The sequence below is a fragment of the Falco peregrinus genome, chromosome Z (genome assembly GCF_023634155.1).
Source record: "Falco peregrinus isolate bFalPer1 chromosome Z, bFalPer1.pri, whole genome shotgun sequence".
NCBI lineage: Eukaryota > Metazoa > Chordata > Aves > Falconiformes > Falconidae > Falco > Falco peregrinus.
In genome coordinates this window covers 55,290,632-55,313,645 of record NC_073739.1, presented here as the reverse complement: position 1 = coordinate 55,313,645, position 23,014 = coordinate 55,290,632, and the positions used below count along the sequence as shown (strand labels likewise).

Genomic DNA, 23,014 nt, shown 5'->3' with positions numbered 1-23,014 from the left:
CATCTCCTAGGAAAGACTGTATTCTTTTTATTCTGAACATGAAATTCTAACAGTGACAGAGAAGAAGGTACATGCTTGAAACTCATCTAATTTTACACAACTTTTGCAGTGATGTCAGGTGTACAGCAAACCTTCCCTTAAAGCGACATAACCTGGTGCTGCCAGTCAGTGCACAGGCAGTTCATGTACTTTAAAAATTTAGAAGAGACTCTGGAAATTATAGATCCTGTTCTTTGCATCGCTTGCATAATGAGTCCTAAATTATCCTGTTTATGCTGAAGGAAAAATATAGCGCAAAACATGTTCTATTGGATGGTGCAATGACAATATTTCACAGAGCTCAGAATTTTGTCTTAAGCAATGTTGACTCCTGGTTTAGTATTTTATTACCCTGAGTCAGAAACTTTGAAGAGGAAAAACATCAATGAATATCCTGCAAGCACAGTCAGCTACTGTTCCTTGCCTCTTAAACACCTTTGCATAGTGGACTCTCCTGGAAAGATACTCCTGAGATACCAAGTTTTGAAAAGAATTTTTTTTTTAATCCAGACTACTATATACAGTAATGAAGACATTCTATATCTCTATGGAAAACTAGCCACTAATTTGAAAACCATCATGCAGAAATATCAGGTTACCATATCTGACTGGGGGTTATTCTACATGCTTCAGATTTATTATAGAAGTCCTGAATCTTCTGACAATCCCCTCATAGAATGTGCTGAGTATAATGAGTAACTCTTTGCATTAGAAAGAGTCACAGGACTTTGATCAGTGTCCCAGGGAAGCATCAGGTCACAATGAACTGTACAAGCTGATTAGGGTCGACCATCATCAGTCTACATGTAAGCGCTGCTGTTGCTGATTGCCAAGTCAACCGTAGCAAAATATACTCAGTAATAACCGTTCGTATCTGATGTGCTAACTAGGAGTTTAGCTACTTAATTTGTATTGAAGTAATTGTGAGATTTTTCAACTGTCAGACTAATTCCACAGAAAATTAAATCAAGCCATAATATCTTGATAAAAGAGACTGTAATGACTTGTATGTTAACAGTTCATTTTGTTGCTCGTTTCATAAGAGAAGCTCAGAACTCATATCTGAAGCTAGCTGGAAAAATTTTTGCATTTTAAAAATCTGAATCAACAAGCCATGTGCATTTTAAAGTAAAGGACACAATACTTCCATTTTTTTATTTTTCTCTTCCATTCCATACTCACCCCGTGTGAGAATGAATTAAACATATGCAATATTAAAAAACCTTGAACCTACCCATCTTCTCTTTCTCCCTCCCCAATAAAATGGTCTAGTATTTTTATTATATTCTGTGTTCTACCTATAACCTCTTACTGTATGCATCACACTGAGAATACACAAACCTGCGCAAACAGTACAGAGAAATGGGTAAGGCACGTCCTGTACAGTCTCTTCTCTCTCCCTGGACTAGGCTCTCGAAAGAGTGCAAACCACTGCAGCAAAGCATAGTTCTCAGACATCCTGAGAAACTGAGGTCAAGGTGAAAGCTACACTTCGTGAGAAAACTTAAGAGCCTCTCAAGAAGTTCTCTCTGTCAGTGCTTTATCTGTCCCAGCCAGGCAATCAGTTACACGACACCACATGGCAATGTCTCTTTTTTAATTAGGATCAGCCCAATCTAAATAAAATAACCAAGATAGAGTCGGCCACAGCTGTGCTCCAGTAAATCAATACTCCCAGAGATAAAGAGCAAGCCTATGAAGCTGACAGAGTAGCCTGGAACAGCCAAGACACAGCTCATAGGATACAGCCTCTAGGCTAGAGCGAAGAGGCTCAAATCTGATCCCTGCTTGCCCTACAAGTCTTCATCCTGTATTGGACAGGAATCAGCCCTGTTACAGTTACTGCTTTTTAACCATTGCCCATGGCCTGCTTAGGTTCCCATTCTAGCCCAAATCCAAATTTGCACCACAGGGCCCTCAGATTGCTGGTTTCAGCCACTGGATGCCAGACACTCTTGATGAGGTTTTTGAAACAGTGCATTTCTCTGCTTTGACCTAGAACATAATTTAAGCTGATCACAGCACCCAGTCCTATGGGTTACTGTTGCCTAGGTCTGACCACTAGAACTGACTGTCTATTGTCAACCAAGGTTTCCCACTCACTTCAGTTATTTTAACTTCAGGGACAATATTATGCTTTTTTTGCCCTTTTTTTTTTCTCTCCCAACTGGAAAACTGCACTTTTCTCTTGTTTCCCCTGTACTCAAAAACAACTGACTTAATTCTGCTCAAATCTGAACAAACAAGAAAATTATAAGCATAAATTATGAATGTTGTTGATGTATCTACTCAGGCATGCATGAAAAAAGATTCTGTTTCTTGCTGTATTCTGCTTTCCTCTGTATTCTGACATTTTTTATTAGATCCACTTGATGTTTCTGTAGATAAGCACCACTGCAAAAGACCTTTGAAGTGCAAAATAAAGCCCATTATATTATAGAAGCACATGGCAGTCTGATCTATAAGATATGTGGATGTCAGTTTGGTAGAACACAGAGTTTAAAAAGAAACAGAGACCACTAAAAAAGGGAGCTGCCTCTCACAGGGAATAAAATTCTTATGCAGCTCACATCATCCAGCTGCAGAAACATTTACGGTTTTGGAGCAATGACACATGCCCTGACATAATAAGTTTGTTTTCAACACACAGAAACTTCTGGGGCAAGAGTGCAAGCTGCTTATGCCTTTCCTTAAGAACTGGACTTTTAGCTTGACGGCTGGACCCTTTCTTCTTTTTTTTTTTTTTTTTCCCCCCGCAGTGGAGTGCATAGAACTATTTAATACTTCACTGTTTACAAAAGTAGTCACTCTTTGTTAACAGGTGCCTTTCCTTCTTTCCTTTAGTGTACCAGACACCTCACACTTTCCACCACTGTTATACAACTTTTCAGCTGGGATAACACAGGACTGTTCGCTTCTAAAGTGCTTAAAATTGGACAGCTAAAAACTGCAAGCCATGGCCAGCCCTTTAGGTGACTTAGTCCTGTTGCACGTCAAAGCCTTTTGAACTTCAGATGCAGTTCAGTGGAGCCAAGGAACAGTCTTCACTCAGCATCTTTCTGCAAAGAGCTAAGCATCGTATGGTATGCAGCTCGGAGACTTTAGATTGTTCATTTACCTAACTGTGAATTCCTATTTGTGAGTCAGAACTGTTCAGCTTGAAAGCCGCTGTAATTAAGCTGACATGCCATTCAGTGACCTTGGCATAATCCTAATGAGATCTAAGTCACAGACAACGATTACTGGAAAAATAGAGGTATGGTTCAAACAAAGGAGAAACCACTAACATTTTCCTTGAGCAAGACCAGTGTACTTTACAGCAGAGAAATATAATAAACTGCTTTATCAGCTAAGTCTCTTTATCCACCACAGAAAGTGGCTTGTACTATCCAGGTAGCAGAATCAGGGAAACAAATTACTCCAGATTAATTGACTACAAACTGAGTCCCTTATAGCATTCCTTTCAACAGAGAAAAGACAATGCAGACATGCCTTTTTAAAAAGTCAGCAATCAATAGTACTTCAGTATCAGCTGAGTTCTGTAGTTACTGTTGTACACTGGCAGGTGAGGAAAAGCACTTATCCATGATGCTGTCATTTCCATTGATGGTCTCCAGCCCAAAGTGAGGTCAGTTTTGTACTCTGTTTGAGAGGTTATCAGCCCTTTAAATACAGATGTATTGTATTGCCTTACAACAAACTGAAAAATGCATTTTGAAAGAAGGTTACCATTGATGGATTTGTATAGCAACACTGAAAAGCTTCTATGTTTAAGAATTGTTTTATATCACTGATGGCAGGTTTTATATTAAAAAAGGAAAATATATGTTTAATGTCCTAATAAAACCAAGAGTTGTTAAGCTCAGAGATTAGTATAAAAATCTAATGAGGTTGTTAAGCAATAAAAGCCATTTTTATTAGAAAGAGTCAAATAGACAGGACAGCATATGCTGTTCCATTATTTTGGCCTTATTTAAAATCTACAAATCCAGCTGTCAACTGGAATTTCAATGCAGGTTTAGCTAGATCAAAGTCTTGTTTACAGCTCTAGCACAGTCAGCTTTAGTTATTCTTAGAGGGTATGGTGATACTTGGGACTTGATTTCTGCTCAAATTATTTCTGAATCATCCAGGATTTTCAAAAGGAATCTATTATTTCTGTGAAAGAATTAGTGCCTTGCAACTCAGCTATCTGTAGTGGCCTAAACCTGTGTTACCTTCCAATGCACCTCTAGCGATCTAATTAATGTTTTGCCACCCGTATGCCAGATGGCATAATTCCTCTAATGGATGAGAGAAGAATTTGTGATGCTCCCAAACATCTGGGTATTCTGAAAGATTAGCGCTTAAACCAAAGGGCACCTACACTAAGGCTAACATATTTTTATTACCACAAACTATGAAGACTATATACTTGTTGAGTAGCCAAGACTGAGCTATTTTGTTTGCTGTTCTAACAGGCAGTAAATTGAGCCAGCATGTTTTACACAAGGGATATTTTATGAAGAGATATTTATAACAAACAAAACCTGAGCTTTCTGAAATTGCAGTTCTCAAAAATCAAAATGTCTGTTTACATACACCTTATGAAGCAAAACTAAGCAAACCAGGTTTCAAACAGCTTCTTTACATAAGAATGTGATTCGTAACTATCTCCAGATTCTAACACATACACCTGTGTGGAAAGGCAACGAGGCCAAACTTGACATGTGCTGGGACGGGTGCCCTGTGAGATAGGTGTATGGGCCATGTACTATATGTACCCTTGCATGCCTGTCAGGATGCATGTCATTAACTTTTCTTGAATAATGAAACAATGGCATGTTAAAATCCACCTGACCTCCTGAATACCACCAATAAGTTGTTCCAAGTGCTAATGACATTTTCCCTACGAGGCCACATTCAAGGACGGTCAGGTCAGGTGTTTCACTGTGAAGTGCTTCAGGCCCTACAGAAAGTACAGCAGAAACACCCTGGCAATCTTTATTGCAAGGACAGTGATCAAGCTCTTTGCTGCTTCCCTACCCTTCCATCTCATTTCACAGTTCAGCCACAAAGCCCTTAGCAATGATCAATAGTTGATTTATAGTAAGGTTCAGTTTTTGCACTATGGGAACCAATGTATAAACTTAACAGATTCAAGTGCATTTTACAAGGTCTTGATTAACTACGAAAAAATACTTCCAATTTTTAACAGTTTGGGGTTTTTTTTCCTAGCAATTACAATATCCTCCAGAATGTTCCTATCAAAACCCAGGGCTAATCTATAAAAATTGCCATACATTTTCAAAAGCAGACTTACTGAAAATCACCCAGAATGTTTTACAATTCTGACAGTTCCTTCTCATATGTAGTCAACAGGTACACTTGCGAGCCATTGAGATACTAATACTCCACAAGTTACCACCTATTAGTTCAGTTGTATTAATACTATATTTATATAGCCAGTCTATTCCAAATGCAAAATAAAATGCATTTCTGACCTTAGGAGCTGTAGTGGACTAAGTGTTCAGAAATCATGATTTACTGTGGCTTTGCAGGTGGTGAGTAACATGCAAAACTCTGATAATACAGTCATTTGAAACTGAATGCCTGGATCTGTAGATTAGCTCACCTTCTGACACTACAAAACTTTGTGTATAATTATGTCAGCAAATGAAAACTACCGTATTTCTTCCTAACTTGAGAAGTTCATTAGCTCCTCATAGCAACAATACTAAGAAGCTTAGATGATCAAACATTGCTAGCAACTCTGGTATGACCAGAACCAAAGACAGTATCTCAGAACAAAGCATTTTATCTTATCCCTCAGGCTAATAAAGATGAAAATATTAAAAGAAAATAAAACAAATAAATACAGCATACTGTGTCTGCTCCTTACCAGAGACAGATGTGTTTCATTTACTGTTTTAGCTTTCCAAAAACATAATATTATGTGTCTTTTGTACACAGGTCAAATACTTTACAACTTCCTGTACAACTTTAAGTAACATGTTTAAATTATTTTCTTCATCTGCATTTGTTTTTGAAGTGGTGACTGTTTGGGGAGGAGGGTGTTATGGCAATGACACAATATTTTATCAGATCATTACCCTGAAAAAAATAAATTACTGTAAATTTATACAATGGACAATTGTTTTTCTGGGACTCAAGTCAAAAAAGTCAAAACATTTTTCTTTCTAAAGAATTTAATCAAAAAGGAAAGTCTATCTGTTAATAAATCACGTTCACAATTCATTAAGAGAAACTGCATTTTGTCTAAACTTTTAACTTCAGAAGGAAAAAATATGCAGTTTCTGGAAAGTCTACCGATCAAGCAAGCCAAAATACTAAAGAGTTAATGCAAAGTACCCCGAGTGACATTAAAAAATTGGAAGAGTTAAGCTATTTAATTCAGCTTACTCTTACCATACAAAAGGATTTTAAAAAGTAGTTCTTTAAAAAAAAATAATAAAAGCCTTTCAATAAAAATGAAAATTCATGCAATACATAGCACCACAGGGTATATATACCAAACCCACAGCAATGAATCAGATTCTAAAACGCTAACAGAACATTTTTTGTATCTTCTCCAAGCTCACTCCAGAGGTAAAACAGAATAACTGAGTTTGTGATTTTCTTCAGAACTTAATATAAGATGACCTTCTTGTTTGTATGGCTTACGTCAGGAGTTCACTGAGGGAGTCTCTAAGCATCACTAAGATCGTACCTATATGGTCTTACATAGACAGAAGTGAGCTGCCTCTGCCTAAACTCTGAGCTTGCCAGATTCATGCCAGAATAGATCAAAATAACACATATCCATGATTAATGTTGTGGACTGCTCCAACTCCACTGAATTTCACAAGGACTGTGAAAAGAAATCTTCACAACTAATACAAAATTAACTTAATCCTGTCTATAAAGGTTGAAAATTGAAAGAAAAAAATGCAAACTGCAGGTATTCATAAAACAAGAATAGCCAAAATTGGTACCTTGCCATCACGTATGATGTAAAGCCTGCTAGCCTAATTTTCTTCTATTCCTTGTGACACCATGTCAAAGTCATACTACACACTCAACTCCTTCCTCCTCATCCCCAGAGAAACGAGCAGCAGCTGCAAGAAACACCCCATGCAGTCAGCAGCCTGTCTAAGAAGACACACCACAGCACCTGTTTCCAGTCTGCCACCAACACAGTCTGCTGTAGAAATGCTCTACATCTGCACACCCCCAGACATGCTCTCTGTATCCTCATCTGAGGTGTGACTCCTCCATCTAAAGGGGAACATGCAGCTGCCTCACCCTGCTGCAACCTTGTATTGTGTGCTGGGAGCCATTAAAGGCCTCATGCCTCACAGTTAGATTACATGTTACTGACACAGAAAAACAGTACCTCAAGCTAACGCCAAAGAGACAGATGACCTACTTGCTTTTCTCATTTTCTGGGAATATAAATAGAGCGGGTTTGTCTCACTCTCCTTCCTTTATGAAGACTGCATATTTACTGCAGCAGCTTCTCATAGTTATTTATCCTTAGTAAAGCAGTTCCTTCCCATCTTTTGTTCCTCTTCACAAACTCCTAACATTTTTAAGCTAAATTTGTATCAGAACTTCACAGTCATGGAAATCTCTAGGGGCTGGATGAACACAGTTCTCCTTCATATAAGCAATCAAGAATTCTCCTTACCCAGCTCACTTTTAGTCTTCTCTGTCTCCCTCAAGTTCAGGGAGCGTCCAGGTATACTGTTTCCTTGCTGACCGTTTTGATACCGGTTTTGCTTCATGGTAATGGAGGGTCTGTCACACCAGCAAAATACAGCATAAATAAGAAGGATATGAACATTTTAGCTTTAATTCATCAAGCCCATAGTGATGGATTAAGTGACCCATCTCTTATACAGCAGGAAAAAAATAAAGTGCCCAGATACTAGTACGATGAAAGTAGTGTAAGAACTGAAGTTAGTGCTATGATGATTTCATTTTTGCTGTCTTCTAAGCCTTGCAAAGACTATCTGCAACATATGACCACTATTCATCTTGCATTGGTAAGCATAAAGTAAATTTAAAAATAACTCCAAAGCTTCCCATTGTGTGTGGATGAAAGATAAGGGGAGAAGATATGTTTCCAACAAGGCCACCACTGTTTTTCAAATGTGTGATGATTCACACTCAGTATTTGAGATTAGTGTTGCATTCAGTGATCCTTCAGCAACTCTTGACCAGAAGCAGAAGTAGCAGACCTCTGCCTTCAGAGGAAATGTCAGCTCTCGGAAATATACGTGACAGACTTTTGAGAACCTTATCACAATTAAAGCAGATCAACAGTCTTGCAGATGGCTTACTTTTAATTTGGAACCAAACTCTCCATGATGCACTGAAATGCCATGTTCACAACCCAAGCTTCACAGAGATCTATTTAACTGAGTTTAACAGTCTGAGTCTAACTGGCAATATATTTTACATTATCAATCACCCTGCCTGCAGAGCCATCAACTATAATGATTTCCACAGTATTTGCTCAATCTGTATGTCTTTCCTTTACAAGTTATGCAATAATGGACCCGCTTCACTGGTGCAGACAGAAAATCAGTGTCTCAACTTAGTTAACTTACACAATGGATTCAGACCACATTTGTCCAGGCATTCAAAACCCAAAGTCCTTGTGAGTCAGTCAGAGCTGGGCAGCCTTGTTTCTCAACAGTGGCTCATTTTAAAAAAAAACCACTCTCAATAATCTTTGCAGTCTCAGCATAGATATTCCTTAATACAGTTTACGCACAGCCCATTTCTTTAAACAAACAAAACAGACCTCATGTTCATGCCATCTACCAACTTCTGTAACAGATAGCCATCAAACACCTTAAACAAGGTTTAAGAAGTGTGTCTGAATCACTTGGAAACTGTAAGATCACAGGACTGAAACTTTGTCATATTAATTATGTAAAGCCACTGGAAAGAAATCCATGCATTTTTGCAAGCAGGCAAAGCAGGCTTTTGATGGAACAAAAGAAGCCTTGTCTTTTTCTATTATCTGATGACTCCTAATTAGAATCAATGATGTTTTATTGTTGGCCCAGATAAGCTTGTTTGCATAGCTGTGATTTCTTACAACAGAAATCTGAATGTTTCTAGGAAAACATACATACATCAGCAGTATGACAGACCTTGAAGAACAGTGGCATTGCTTGATGTTTACATCTGAATAACCTTAGAGGCAATTCTGCAAATGTTAAACAGTAGAGAATACAGTAAAGCCAAAGCAATTTAATTTTGTTTGACTTTATTTATAGAAATGTACCAAGTGTACCCATAAAGGCATGCAGTCATCTTTTCCTTGACCTTGTGCCAGCTGATGACCAACAGAAAGCATTCAAAGAGGGAGAAAACAGAGGGGGGGAATTATTTATAACAACTCTTTGTATCAAGCACACTGCTTCATGGACAGATGAGGAACATCACATTTCAACATTTCACGCAGAAACAGCTCCTAAAAAACTTTCTTGACACAGTGACATCTCTCTAAAATGATTCACTTGTGATTTTCAGCTTTGTAATGATGTGCGTTAATTCTCAAAAGCTGAGTACTTATGAAGTTGCTATATATCCTAAAAAATGATGGTAAGAAAGTATCAAACCTAAATTGAAGCAGTCTTTAATAGACAGGAAAAACAAGCACGCTGAGTAGATAAAGGTGGTATCAGAAAACAGTCACCATGTGGCTATACCAATATTTATCAAACCTAGATGCATTGAACAGAGCTAACTGAGTCCCATGGCAGTTCTAGAAAACACAGTCACAGCATCCTCACCAGCTTCTCTCTGAATTTCCTTTTCTCAATTAGTTCAGCACTCTAACATAGTCACAGACTGAACCTTCACAGTGATCACCTCTAAAAAGACCTCCCTGTTTCCATGTGGCCTTGTTCAGAAAGGTCTGTTCAGCAGTTATTCAAGCCCTGTTAACACAAGATCAACAGCAACTGCGTTTCTCTTAACGGAGGACTCCACCGCACCGGCTGTATTAGTAATATCTCTGTTCAAGAAATCATTTTTAAGGAGAGCCCACTATAAGCATGTTATGAGCAGTGCTTAATCCTTATACTGTCCAAGTCCTTTGGAAACCTACCCTGCGAGCATCTATCCATAAAAGTAGGCAAGCTTTTAGCATCTGATGAATGCCACCTCAGCTCACTGGGACTGCAATGGCAGTGGAACAGAACCGCTTCAGGCCTCAGAGCACACCAAGCCAATTCTCGATCTGCCTCAGTGTTTGGGATACTGTGCTGAGGCTGGGAGGAGACCTTACTGCTCCCTACAGTCACCTGAAAGGAGGCTGTAGAGAGAATCTTTTCCCAAATAATAAGCGACAGAATGAGAGGAGATGGCCTCAAGTTGCACATGGGAAGGTTTAGACTGGATATGAGGAAGAACTTCTTCACTGAAATGGTTGTCAAGCATTGGAACGGGCTGCCCAGGGGGGTGGTTGAGTCACCATCCCTGGGGATATTTGAAAGACCCATAGATGTGGCACTCAGTGACATGGTTTAGTGAACTTGGCAGTGTTAGGTCTACGGTTGAACTCCATGATCTTTAAGGTCTTTTCCAGCCTAAATGATTCTATGATTCTAAGTAAATATGTGTATAAAGCAGCACTCAAGACATGGCATTGAAATCAATGGAATCACTGAGTTTGTGTCCTGACTTCAGGATTCTGCCTGAAAGAATCCCACTGAAGTCTATGAGACTATGGCTGTGGAACCTACCCTTTAAAAATTCACAGGACCAGTCCCTTCCCTTGATCCCTTTAAACATGAAGTCAGTAAAAATATCTTAAACTAAATCTGAATGCTGAAAAAAATGTCAAAGAATATCTTAGCATCTCCAAAAATTTCAGAATATATTCATTTTGGTTTGCAACATATTTAACTAGTGCAATTATATGTGCACAAAAAGGTACATGGCATTTTCCCATTTCTTAATTACTCTGTACAAATAAACCCATGATGGTTCTATGATGCTTAACTATCAACATTTGTTTTTAAAGGCAAACCATTAGACTTAGATGTTCCGGAAGTTCTCCACAGAGTGCCAGAAGCATTAATTAAACCTCTAATCCTTAGGAAAACAGTGTCAATCACCTAAATAAAAGCCAATAGTATGTTTATCTTTACTTAAAACTGTATTTCCCTTCAGAAAAAGTAATATTGCAATGCACAGCATAATCTATTAACTAGTTCCCTCTACTTCTGTGTTTGTTTCTTTACAGCAGAATCATTTTTTTGGGCAATGGTTTCTGTCTATTTCTGTTGTGACTGTATCATAACTTGCATCTTGTGTTTTCCTGTGAGATATTGTTAGACTTTTCTATCAGCAAATGGAAAGCTTTATAATTTACTCACTCTATTCCTGATAAAGGTCCAGTCATCAACCAAACAGGGATGCTGAAAATCAAAATTAAAAGTGGCAGAAAAGAGCAGAAGTTATCTAAAAAGAGCTTATGACTTAGGAGACTAATCAAATTTCCAATTCACACAAACATGCTCCAAAACCACAACCTGAGCATTAGCCCCTCAGTTTTGAATTTAAGTAATTTTGTAATTTAAAACTCTACTATTAAAAAACAAAACAAAATGACAAAATAAAAACAACTTCACATTTTCTACAATTGAAATTTTAGCAGATCAAAAGTTTTGATTTGGGATTCTACACTTCAAGTAGATGAAATTTTAAGGAGTTCATAGTTTTAGTTTACCATTTATTTATAGTTTGGCACAGGAATGAAAAAAATCTCAAAAATGTTCCATTAAAATTCACAGGAAAATGAAAATAAATAAAATACAATCTTTGTGCCTATGCACAAAGAGGTAATAAATTAGAAACCTTTCCACACAAACACGTCTGCAATTAGGAATGTTCATTGTTATTTTTTGATACTTCACAGTCATATTCTGGCTTACAGTGAAACTAAAAAGATGCCTGTTTGAAAAAGTTCTTTAAAAATCTGTCTTAAATTTTCCAAATATCTAAGTCAAAAGGGAAGAAAAGCTGGTTCAAATACCTAACAGGAAAATCAAATTATTCATTAGAAGAACAAGCATAAAATTATAGGTTTCATAGATTTTATTCTGTAACATGGAATATTGTTCTCTGCTATAGGTTTTCAATGTCATCAGTTCTACATCTGCATGTAGAAAAGAGTCTGCTTTGCATTTTTGAATGCATGAAGAGATGCTTTGATATTAACGCTCAGTAGTTTGGATAACATAAGCCTTCAGGTGCTCACTGAACTCAAATGGAGTTCTGCATCTTAAGCAGCCACAGGAAAATACATGCCATTACATTTTTAACTACAGATGCATTATGTATTTCATACTGGAAGTATAATATTAAAGAACATTATACCATTGCTGAGAGGTAAGATTTATTAGCTTGGGCTAGATGCCATCTGATGTGATCACATGAGTTTGAGCTGTTTGCGAAAGCACACCCACAATTCATTATTTGTTTTTCCTTTAAACAGCTAAAACATCATAACCAAAACCAGTAGGTTACCAAGATTGCACAAGACTGTGAGAGTTAGGAAGCCATAGCTTTATGGTTGCAAATTAAATCTCACCTTTTCTGTGTCTATACACCATGATATAGTCTAATTACTCCTACATCTCTGCCTTTTCCATGGTATTTCTGTTTCAGTTAGCTTACCAAATTAGTGACAAAAATGGGCAACAGGCAACTATAAACTTGGTGTTTTCTAACTTTCAGCAACTTGACTCTACTAATAAATCACTATTCTTTCACCATGTTTAAGACTAGGTGCTCAACTGCTACTTTAGCATAGTGAAAAATTCTTCTGCAAGAATGTAAGCAAAAACAAAAAACGTTTATAGTTTCTATTTTTCTAAGATTTCAGCACAATATAGGATTTGATATGGTCTTTCTTTATCAACAAAAAACTGTCATGTGCTGTATAAAATATATAGTACCATACATATATAGTACCAATATATATGCCATATATAACACACCATTTGAAGGCACACTGCTAAAGCCTGAAGATGGACAAGAATTCCCCATCATTTTTACAGAAGGCATTTCTGGTTTTAATCAAAATTTCATCTTGAATACCATCTTCCAAACATGTGTTCTTCAAATAGCACACACACACCCCCCTACCTAAATACTCATGCTCACCCAAAGATGTTTACTTGTGTCTCAAAAAAGTATTATACAAATGTTTTAAGTTTTATGTTATTTTTTTTCTAACCATACCTTCTGTTTCACATGCTTAGTAGGTTGATGTGATAAGGATGGTTTCAGATACGTAGCAGATGTTAAATGGATGTCGCTTCAAATCTGACAGGAATACTAGCCATTTTATTGGTTTGAATTACATCAAGCAGCTGTGATAAAAAGTGCAGTGTATGTATTACTATCCCATACGTTAAAATACTAATAGCATTGTGCTGAAGCATAGCTGAGATCTTAGAGAAAGCAAAAAGACTGAATGCAGTTTCAAAAGGGGAAGCATTCCTACTGCACCTGACTGAAACTGCAAAGAGAGGCTAAAATTTATCTCTAGCAACATGCTGTTGTTATTTACACCAGAATAAATATGTTAAGCTTACTGTTTGCACAGCATGACAATAAGGCTAATTAAGTACCTCTTATTGCAGCTGAACTTGAAAAGTACAAGAATACTCACTTAAAAGAAGGAACGCTGAGTAGAAAATAACCTCACAGGTACAGCCAAAGAGAGCAAAAGGTCACCATTTGCCAATTGCTACTGTGGAGTTTCCACAGCTACTGGGAATTCTCTTTTTTTCGAATACAGAGGAAATTTGAGGGAACCTCAGATACCATTGTATGGTAACTGCTTGCAAACATTACAGGTTTTACCTCAACTACTCATATACTAACTGCTTGCATTTCAACATCAATTCTTCATTCAATTTTTTTCTTTAACTTATTCCTACAAAGTAAAAGCTAATGCATAGATTAATAAATAAATACACAACACATTCAAACGTGCCATACCTACTTTACATAAAGTTTAGGAACAGATACTAAATATATATTACCATGCCATGAACAATTTTTTTAGTCTTTAAACCAGGTCACTGAAAAGAAGAATGCATTCCAGATGTAGTAAGTTGGAACAGAACCCGAAAGATATTTTAATGAATAGTAAGGTAGCCCAATACATTTTAACGGCTATTTAATGAATTCCTATTCCCAACAAGTCAACCTCAGGTGAGGCCTCTCGCATGCAACTTCACGCAACTCGCATGCAACTCTTCAGCTTCACAAATTTCTATGTAATAAAGAAAGGCCAAGTATAGTCACGTACTTTGGCCTCCCATATAAAAGAAAATACAGGACTCTATGAAATTCATGCTTTTTAAAATTAAAGTGCATTTTTTAGAACAAGAACCAGTCTTCTACAAATGGGCAGCAATGAAAAATACACCATGGCTTTTCAGTACACAGAGAGAGTGTATTGGATCAAATTGCCAAGACCTAACCTGAACATGCAGCTTCAGCAGCAAAATTCAGTTACAGCTGGAAAAAAAAGAGTGTGATTCACAGGAAAACAGCAATACAAAACAAATCTATCAGGACTAGTATGCAATTATTTTCTACTCCACCCTACTTACCTTTGTACAGAGGGACAAGTATGTTCTAAGTTTTGACCTTAAGAATGCTTGCCTTTAAGTTCGGATCTCATTATCACAATCATCATATGATTTTATGTGCTGCTACCTGATTAATACTCACTCTACAACACCTTTATCTTCCAGAATTGAAGACTGCTCATCCAGAACAAGAAGGAACTAATGACTAGACTATCACTTGTAGCTATAGTTCATCACTTCAAATTTTTGTTACATAGATAAAAAGAAAATAGTTCAGATGTGGCAAAACAAATGCTGAGGTCAAAGGAATATTCTATGTCTGCATGGCTCTGATTTGAACTATAAGCACATCAGGTACTGCAGTCCTAGTTGTTTTTCAAGTCTTTTCTCAAAATACATGATTTCATTATCACAGACCAATAACAGAGAATAATAAAATTATTTTTGAAGTTCAGCTTATAACTAGTTGTGCATCTGATTCCATATAATCTCTATCAGTGTTACAAGGATACAACTTAGAAGTAACCCTGACCTTGCATTACTAAAACTTGCAAAGCTTGCTGAACTGTCACAGCAGTCTATTGGGATATACAGCACAGTATTTACTGGTACACTTTCAACACTCATCTGCACAGAAACAAGTACTGCATGATAAATATACTGCCTAGGACACACTGCAATATAAGCTTTAAAAAAAGAGAAGGTTGCCTCTTGCAAAATGCTAGAAACCAGTAACACATACAATGCTCACACAGTGACTATTGTGTGATGTTACTAGGGTGACTAGTGCAACTGGCTGCCTTTGAATACAGGATGTTTGACACGTCATGTAAGATAGTTCTTCCCGAAGACCTATTACTTCTGCTATACTCTCTGCAGTAAATCTGGTTGGATCACATAATAGGTGTGTATTTGGCGTTTTTCCTTCCTTTCCTGGTCTACTAGACTGCCTCTTATCAGTCGGCAAGCTACACTGGATGTAGACTTCTACTTTACCAAGCTTTTTACAGAAAGAGGCATCCTACACATAGAACCAGAAAATAAATTATAGAAAGACCCTAGCTGGACAAATAAAAGTTTATGAATGGATTGTTCCGATTTATCACTTAAATGCATAAATTGATAAAGGTTTGGTGAAAAGCTTCAGATTTATTTTGCATACTTTTTTATTGTCTTTTATTATCTTGCCCAGAGTGTTCTCCCTAATACCTCACATAAAGTCTCAGCTTAAAATGTTGAATTGTATTGATTGGATTGTGAATTTCACTGCTTGGTGAGAAAGGTATGAAGTCTGGCTGAAGTACAACTTCCTAAATATATTAAGACTTCCAGTCCATGGCCCCTTGGCATTAGAGAGCCAAGTACATTTTTCCAGATTCACACCATTTATGAAATGGTAAAGGATGAAAGCAGCAAGCTGTTTCACTTAAACCCAGCTAAAGAATGCTATTCCTACATGCTTGTTCCAGGAAAGGGGGCCTATATTCCATATTTACACCCATATTATGAGTGTAAATCATATCACTCTGAATATTTCTACATTTCATTACACTTCCAAACATGAAAGCAAGATAAGCATGTGACTGTTGCTTCTGATATGCAGACTTCTTGGCACTATACACAAATACTAGCTGAAGTTCAGTAAAATTAATTACACTTTTTTAATATTTATGAAAGCAATCACTCTTTGAGAAGCTAATATAGACACCCCATTTTTTTGTGACAAAGCATGACTTGGCACAGACTTTACTTTAGGTTTAGTGATATCAGAAACATTATCATATGAAGTACCCTATCTTAAACATTAACATATTTATCGCCACTGAATGACGATTCCTTCAAAGCTAAGGACTTCTCAAGGAAGCTTCATATCATGAGAAGGTCACTGTAAATACCGTTTCTGAACAGGCAGGGCAGGGAGCACAGAGTGCTGCTAGCAGAACTTTTCCCCAGTCTTAATGGATCCCTCATTGTAATTTTCCTAGAAAGCCCCTGGGTACTTGGCATTACTCTTTTTTCAGTGCTCTTTCACCATTCCTTCCCTCTTTTCTTCATACTGTTGTTGCCTGTTCTCACTCATCTGCTGACATCTGTCTCCATCTCTTTTTTTCCATGTGCTATTCCCTTGAAAAATTACTTTCTTGACTCTCTTTCCCCACAAAGCTGATGAGAAATCCCTGAGGAGAAAGTGAAATTAATGGTAAACTCTACTCCAATACAGCTGGAGAGCAGAAAAGAGAATATTATGGAACTTAAAAAGAATATTTGGAGTTCAAGCTCTGGTGTGACAAAAGGGAAGGATGAAGAGTCTTCCTTAGTGTCATGACACAATCTCTACCTGGTCCTTTAAATTCAAGAGAGAAATCTGGGAAAACATCCACTGTTTGTGAAGGAGGTTGGCCCTCTGAAGTGACAAAAGTGAAAGAAAAGAATTTCCTCTATCTATTGTACAAGCAAACGTCTATATCATGATAAGAAAATTACACAACTAGGCACACACTGAAAAGACTCCCAGCACCCATTTATATTTCACAACATGTAAACAATTTCTTTTTCAAGTCAATAGTAATCAGCACTTTTATTATTCCTAGAAATTATATACTCATTGTTTTGTTATGTTACACTGAGGATTGGAAACAGCATAGGTGAAGCTGCTTTCTGCTGACACTAGATAAGCACTTAGCAAGGGTAAACTAATTGTCAACCAAAATACAGACTATATGTAACGCCAATCAACGGTCTGAATTACAAAGATGATGGATGGTTCACTGGAGTCTAAACACAAACTGATTCTAGGGTTTACTGGTTAGATTGTTAGCCCATGTGATACATATATGACTGACTGACTTGCAGTCACCCTCAGAAAAACAGCAAGAAAACAGGGGTTGGACACTCACTGCTAGAATCTGTGACCAGATAAACTGTTACATGTTTTATTCCTACTGTATTCATGGAAACAGGGCTGTGGGCCTGTTTTTTCTTAGTAATTAAACAAATTTGCCTTAAAAAATACCCAGCCCTTCTCAGTTTCTCATGGTAACATTATGCAAGATCCTAAAAATTCCTCATGTCAAAAAGGAGTGACACAACTAAAGGATATTTCAAGATAAATTGTGCCATTTATTCTGTAGCACTTTTCCTGCATATATCCTTCATGGAGGTACTTAACTACTGATGGAACTTAAGTTTTGCTTTATGAAGATCTACCATGTCACTTTTGCAGTCTACAGTAGAAGTTTATAAATCTAGAAAACAGAATTTTCTTAATCATACCTGTTAGTACATATCAAATTAAAGAACACCTTTCCTTTCTACCTAGGTGGAAAAATGGAGCAGTCATTCATTCACACAGACTAGTTAAAAAAGCACACCATTAACTAGGAAAAACACTTCTCTGTATTTTCACGGGTAACAGAGAGCCTTTTACTGGTAAGAGAGGCAACATTCACACTTACCGTGCATTTGTTTGGCTTCTCTCCTGAGTGGACTCTCATGTGAATCAGCAGTTTATAACGGGCATTAAATGGCTTGTACTTTCGTGGGCACCCTGCCCAGAAGCAAGTGAAGTCCTCTCCCTTCCTCTGATCTACATGGATCTTCTCTATGTGCTGCACAAGTTCCTCTTGCTGGCCATACAGCGCACTGCAGTCAACCCAGTGGCAGCTGTGCTTGCCATTGAAATTGTTTGGCTCACCATCTTCATTGAGCAGGGTGCTGGGGGAAGAAGGAGTCACAGGCAGCAGCTGAATGAGACTGGGGAGGCTGTGTGGATGCTGGTGCTGCTGAGCATGGTACGGTGGGGGTGGCCCTTGTGGAGGTGGTGGTGGCAGCAGGGGTGGAGGAGGCATGTTGACCGTACAGCCTAAGAAGTCATCCAGGTGTTCGTTTTTCAGGATACCCACCACCTCGTTGTCTGCAGGTGGAATGCCCTGCTGGATTACCATGTTACTTGCGGTGGCCACCTGCAAGCTGGCTTGCTCCAGCTGCTGCATCCGCTGATACTCACCAGCCTCATTCTCAACATACCCTGGAAAGGTGATGTTGCCATTAGCCATGAGAAGGTCTTTCTGGGCAGTTGGAATAGAGCAATTTTGGGGTATACAGCTTCCTCTCACTCCCAAAAAATGTCCATAGACCTCAGGCTGTGGGGAGACATTTGCTGGTGACGTCCTGGAGCTGTTGATGTAGGCCACCAGAGAGGTTGGGGATGTACGGATGATTGTATTGAAGTCAATCCCAATGCCGTCAGACAGAGGAGACAGAGAGAGCACTCTCTTTTTGGAGCGGGCTGCTGGAGACCAGGCTGAGGAATGGTGAGGACTAGAGTAAGTGGAATGCCTATTTTCCATTCCATGTAAGTAGGACGGTAATGAGTTAGAGACGCAGTTACTGGACAGAGATGTTCTGGGTGAAAAATTTAAGAAGTCCCCCAGCTCACTGCCATTTTGTAAACCTTGGTCAGGAGGAACAGAAGGAAGTGCGCTGTACCCACGCGACCACTCTTGCTTAACACTCAGTGTGGACTGACTTTCTGACAAGCTTAACGTCGTAGATGCCAGAGACTCACACGACAAGAGAGACCTGCAATAAAGTAAGTAAGCAGTTAGACAATTCAGTGGTGGTTCTTCTATCTTCATACGCACATAAAATTAAAGAAAGGCTACATGTGAGAAAATCTCTCCCTAATTCCCTGTACTCAACTTCAACACTCTCAGTTAATTTAACAGTATGCATAAATGGGCACTACATATATAACAAGGTCACTTAGGAAAACAACTTTAACATTTTTGAAGAAAAGTTGCTGTAAAGGTTCGTCATACATCAATGCAGAAATCAATGCAAATTTTTTCATCAGCTGTGGTGTAAATAGGTTTGGGCCTCTGAAGCCAAAGCGTTATGCTCCTGCCTTGTATGAAACTTGTATTTATTTGAGTTGACTATTATTTCTGCTGGCTAAGAACAGGAAGAATACTGATTAATAAAGAATAAATATTTAACAAATTTGCCAATGGTAATGCATACAAATACAAATAGTATTCTCTACAGAAATAGCTCAATTTTATATATACAGATAATATCTAACTCTACAAAACAAACAAAATAAATGAATAACGTAGAAGAACCAGTTGAAGGGGTTTATTAAGTTTTAATCTGATGATGTATCTGCCTCCAAGTCAGCAATCCAAATTTTTCATGTAAGTGTAATCTTGCTGTTATCATTGGCTTTTCACAGAAATATTATGAAACTTGTTTATGCTGCAAATATCCTACTGGTAGATTTAAAAAAAAAACACTCATAAGGTCTTAAAAACATTGTTTTCTACAGAAAGGTATAAAAAGGGAAATACAATGACATCAGGATCCCTGATTCATGGCTGCAAATGTTGGGTAAAGGCCAAGTGGATTTACGTCTTTATGTTTCCAGTTCACATCTTGGCAGACTTGAATTTCCTATCGGTGTATTAATTTCTATTTTTAAGGGGCTCTAACAGTAGAAAGAACCCTGTATGTATCTAGATAAACTTGGAAATCTCACAGACACAGAAGCTTCTGCATCTTTTGCTCTGGGGGTTAATTCTGGGTTTATTCTTTTCACAGTACACTTTTGAAGAAGCATAGAATTTCAATGGTGGATCAAGCACACAGGAAATCTGATTTCTCATCTAAATCTAAAATGCATTTTTAAGATGAACAACTCAACACTGCAGCTCAGCTTCCCAAATAAAAAACAAGATAGACAATAGCTCATCCTATCACACAAAGACTTCAGGAGGTCAAATTAACTGAAAAAAACACCTAATAAGTGCTAATAGGTACCTTAAATACCAGGTGTTGAAAAGTGTTTCTTAAAGCTTTAAATAAACAATATATGAGATATTGACATGCAATAATCCAAAGGAATTGTCATGTAGGCAAGCAATAATGTATTCTCACTTACAAATGTAAGTTCAAATGTATAGTCAAATTATGTATAGTCAGTTATTTATAACTATTTTACTGCATGTTTTTATATGGCTACAAATTTCAAATTTCTAAAAGAGAAAATATGCACTGTAAAGAAATTTAATAAAATAAACAAATTATCTCTTTCTTGATACAAACACAGTTACAGCAAACACCTTTGAGGAGGCACTTCTACCTATTTTACTTGCTGCTTTTTTTTAACAAGGAAGCAAGTTTTGATATTTACTCAGAGTAAGCAATATTGCAGTTGCTTGCGAGTTCCGCAAGATTCTGCACTGCTTCAGGAAACACAGATCCAGTGGCTCATATGTCTGCACCACAGCCCTACTGCAGGGAGTCCAGCTTCAGCAGAGGCAGATGAAACTACTTAAGAATTGGTGGTAGGTTAAAAGTGGAGATCTGAATCCCATTTAAAACAACATCAATCAACCCAAGACAGCAAGAAGAGATCCTAAATGATGATTTTGGTGATATTTCCAGTGAATATGGCAATATTTACCAAATTTCCATGATTTTTCTTGGGAAATTGACTTTTCACCTCTGAGATCTGTGGACTAACTTACAATTAGATCAGCAATGTTGAAAGAATATATGAAAACACTAAGTTATTTGAGCAAGAAAAAGGTATATAGCTTTCCACATTCAGGTCTAGCTAGAAAGGTTAAAGCTGAAAAATCACAGTGTCTTTGTTATCACTCCCTGAGTGATGGGGGGGGTTCCTACTGCTTTATATTACAGCATTTTCCACCACTTGAGAGTCAACCAACTTGAATTAAGAAAAGTTGTTTTGCAGTGACTGGTTTAAGGGCTGGATCACGCTGCCAGAACACAGCCCAGTCATTCCCTGGGAGCTGGAGGAGGGGAAATGGTGCTCAGGGCATCCTGGCTGCCCCTCAGCCCCCTTTTGCCTAGAGGGGGAAGCCTGGCACAGGCTGAGGGAAAGAGGAAGCAGTTTGCAGGTGCTATATCTGTGCACTGAGAGAGATCACAAATAGTGAAAATGTGCCTTTACATATCACCCTGCCTTGCTGTGGTGAGCTATGGGGGTAAACGGGTAAATGTTCCTATGCTAAGATACTTGCTTTGTAATGGACGGTGGTTGATTTGCTGTGTCAGAGTAAGAAACACCCTGTTCAGATTGAATGTCAGCATAGGGTACTGCTGTGGAGGTCAGGTTACTCCAGCAGGGTTTAAGAGGCACTTTCAAAACAGAAAAGCACAATTAACATGATGACTAAAGTTTTCATTGAGAGAAATGAAAAAAATAGGATTGCTGTATCAGGTCAATCTTGTGTAAAATTTAGCGCTAAAGGGATAATCTTTTGTGGAAAAAAAAAAATCAGGCTGTTGGGTCTGTTTATCAATGGGCTTTGTTAAAAGCACAGTTCATTATTGGCCAGTTAAATCATGTTAGTGTGCTGTGACCCCAAATATAGATCTACAGTCTTTAACAGAGCAAGAAAAGTAAGGTTTGATTTTTCCATGCTGGGCTACATATATTTATATATGGAAAATATAAATAGGGTGGGGGGGTTTACCTGTTAGATTATTTAGATTTTTGTTCTCTCTTTTATAAGTAGGGAAAAAAATCATGCATCAATATAACGTCTGTTCTTGTAATGTCACAAATTTTAATCAGATGCATAGTAGGACCATATCATTCAAAAAGCTACTAATGCCTAACACAAAGGGACATATCCATCAGTGAAGCTGAAGAAAAACTGCATTTTAGAAGTCTCATAAGAGAACAAAAATCAAGAGTTGTCTCAGAATGTCAAGTATGCAATAAAAGCCAGATAACCTGAAGAAGTTTGGTTCTCACTTAAGCCTCTAAATTCAAAAGTAACAAAGTTTCCAGCTCCCAAAACAAAGCAAATTTCTTCAAAAGCCTGCCCACACTGTGACTATGTAGTTTTCTGTGGGAAAAATAAATATGCCTAATAAGAAAATGAAGGGCCAGCTATACCACTTGTGCCAGATTCTCAGACGGTATTATTTGGCACGTCTGCTTATTGTAATCTAAACCGGCTTGAGTTTGGACCAGATTTTTCATGAACATTTACAAGACATTACTTGCAATTACCTTCTGTCCTCTCTCTGCGTAGAGGCCAGTGTCAAGGATAACACAGAACCATAAACATGGAAGAGTGAAACCCCATGTTTTCTTATCTTTGTGCATGGTCTTCTGTTTTACTAGCCAAGAACCCTTTGCTCTTTCCTGGGTTGTTTTCTGACTTGCCTCAAAGTAATTGCCAGTTATTACATATGGTTTCAAGCAGTATAATGGAATATTCTGGAAAAGTTTTTCAGAAACTCTCAAAGAAGATGGGCAAGTTTTTATCCATCATGGTCTACACACCAAAATCTGACGTTATCTGTGGCAAAACTCCAAATCT

At 37.8% G+C, this 23,014-nt stretch overlaps 1 protein-coding gene across 1 annotated transcript in view; it reads right to left on the bottom strand.

Annotated features, from left to right (window-relative positions):
* GLIS3 (GLIS family zinc finger 3) overlaps window positions 1-23,014 on the bottom strand; it is a 139,112-nt gene that overhangs the window by 111,751 nt on the left and 4,347 nt on the right. Inside the window, exon 3 of the mRNA XM_055791691.1 lies at window positions 18,110-19,235. Coding sequence (XP_055647666.1) covers window positions 18,110-19,235 — 1,126 coding nt within the window. The remainder of the gene's footprint in view (window positions 1-18,109; window positions 19,236-23,014) is intronic.